The sequence below is a fragment of the Corticium candelabrum genome, chromosome 2, assembly GCF_963422355.1.
Source record: "Corticium candelabrum chromosome 2, ooCorCand1.1, whole genome shotgun sequence".
In the NCBI taxonomy this organism is placed as follows: Eukaryota; Metazoa; Porifera; class Homoscleromorpha; order Homosclerophorida; family Plakinidae; genus Corticium; species Corticium candelabrum.
Window position 1 is genome coordinate 5,515,909 of NC_085086.1, and position 2,003 is coordinate 5,517,911.

At 34.6% G+C, this 2,003-nt stretch overlaps 1 protein-coding gene across 1 annotated transcript in view; it reads left to right on the plus strand.

The window, feature by feature from the left end:
- LOC134176365 (26S proteasome non-ATPase regulatory subunit 10-like) overlaps nucleotides 1-1,241 on the plus strand; it is a 1,346-nt gene extending 105 nt beyond the window's left edge. The window contains exons 2-6 of the mRNA XM_062643036.1: nucleotides 134-175; nucleotides 250-351; nucleotides 413-511; nucleotides 1,074-1,172; nucleotides 1,221-1,241. Coding sequence (XP_062499020.1) covers nucleotides 134-175; nucleotides 250-351; nucleotides 413-511; nucleotides 1,074-1,172; nucleotides 1,221-1,241 — 363 coding nt within the window. The remainder of the gene's footprint in view (nucleotides 1-133; nucleotides 176-249; nucleotides 352-412; nucleotides 512-1,073; nucleotides 1,173-1,220) is intronic.
- Nucleotides 1,242-2,003: the final 762 nt, after the last annotated feature.

Consider the following 2,003-nt stretch of genomic DNA (forward strand, 5'->3'; position numbering starts at 1 on the left):
TTATAACTGCTAAGCTCACAGCCTGATAGCAGAAAGTTTGTTCTCATACAAAATGGTGAATATGTGACTGAATATTTGAACAAATGACTGTTTTCTTGATTAATGTATTATGATGAACACATAATGCTTGCAGGACATTGTAGTCAGAAAAGTCAAGAATTGTGAGTTTGCTATTGTAAGATAAGTTTTGACAAAGGTGTTTATTTTAAGTGACTGTCATAATGTTCTCTAGCTATTTGTGTACTGCAGGATCATGTGTCACCATTTCTATTGGCAAGTGCTGCCGGGAACGTAAGTGTTTTGGAATTTCTATATGAAATGGATGCACAATCGTTGCACATGAAAGATTCGGTATGAATAGCAATAAATACTGTTGATTTAGTCACGTTATCTGCATGTACTTGATGTTCAGGCAAACCAAACAGCGCTACATTATGCTTGCACTGGATATAATAAATCAACTGTTGAATGGCTGATACAAAAAGGAATCAAACTTGATGATCAAAACGAGGTTATCCTTTTTTACATGTGTTGTGTTTTTATATGCTTGTTTTGCATTCATTGCCATCCTTACAAAATGTAAACTGGAATCATAGTTAAGTGATTACGAGGTTGTTAAAGTAGAACTCTGTCTTCCTCGTGTGTAGATAATGCTGCAAAGACATTCAATGGATATCACTGAGGATTAAATAAGTTTTTTTCTCAGAATTTGGACATCAACGATTTGAATTCAAGTACTCATTAAAATTTGCAGGAAATAGCTCAATTGCATGTATTATTTGATTGTCTCTTCTTCTCTTGATTGAGAGTTCTTCTAAAATCTAAAGATTGTACAGGAAATATTCAACTTCTGCATTAAGCGTTTGAATCTAACTGTAATTTGTTCTTGCTTTACATATGGTGAAGGTACTCAACACAGCACCGCTATATTTGCAAAGTTGTATGTAGGGAAGGAAATGTGGCTTTTGTACAATTTTCATTAGAAATCATTCCAAAATGCTAAAAAATATTTAAGAACAGATGTTTCCTCCTTACTATATACATTTTTCTGATATCATTTTTTATATATTTAGAATGGCTGGACAGCATTACATTTTGCCTGTACGAGAGATGATTATTTTGCAATCAAATTGCTGAAAGAGAAAGGATGTGACATAGATGTAAAAGACAAGGTAAAGCTTGATGCTTTTTTCAGTTTTATTATTTTTATTTATTTGCAGGATACTTGTTGCCTGTATTAAGCTTTGTATTTTAAAACTATTTTTGCTTTCTTCATTTTTATCTTTTTTATCTCGTAATACCCTGCATTTAAGTTAACAGCAACGCTCTTATTAGAACATTTTGGTACTATGCAAATTGGTACAGTGTTGTTAGGGAATAGTGCAGAAGCCATGGAATTCCGCCTTTCGCAGACAAAGCAAAACACCACTGGTAGTTACAGTTTGTAGCATTTGTAACTGATGCATGATAACAGTTGCCACTGAAAATTTATTTGTGAAGGAAACAGCCAAACAGATTGAGAAATACGGCTATCAGCAAATCAGATTTTTTTGTCTGCAATCCTTCAGGGAATTCCATGGCGTCTACTCTATTACTTAATCACACCATACAAAGGCACGTGGTACCAAAATGTTTTAATAAGAGCTCCCTGCCGTTAAATGTGGGATACCACGTATTGTTTTTAGGTTTATTCAATTGGCCGTTACTTTTTGGAGTGTTTTTGGTTTTTTGGTCTTTTGGCAATGCAGTTTAACTGTTATGTTTTTTTATATATTGCTGACAAGCCTGAATGACCTGAGGCTGAATTAGCGCATAATGATTGAATAGACTACACTGCCATGGTTTAGACTCTTGCCAAGTCAAAAAAAACCGTTTTGTGTGATGACTTTCTAAGCATAGACTAGACTTCGGTAACACAACTCAAGACTTAACCTGTATTTCGGAAACCAACTTATATACAGCCTACGCGCATGCGCAACACTACTCATGACACCCCTCCCTCT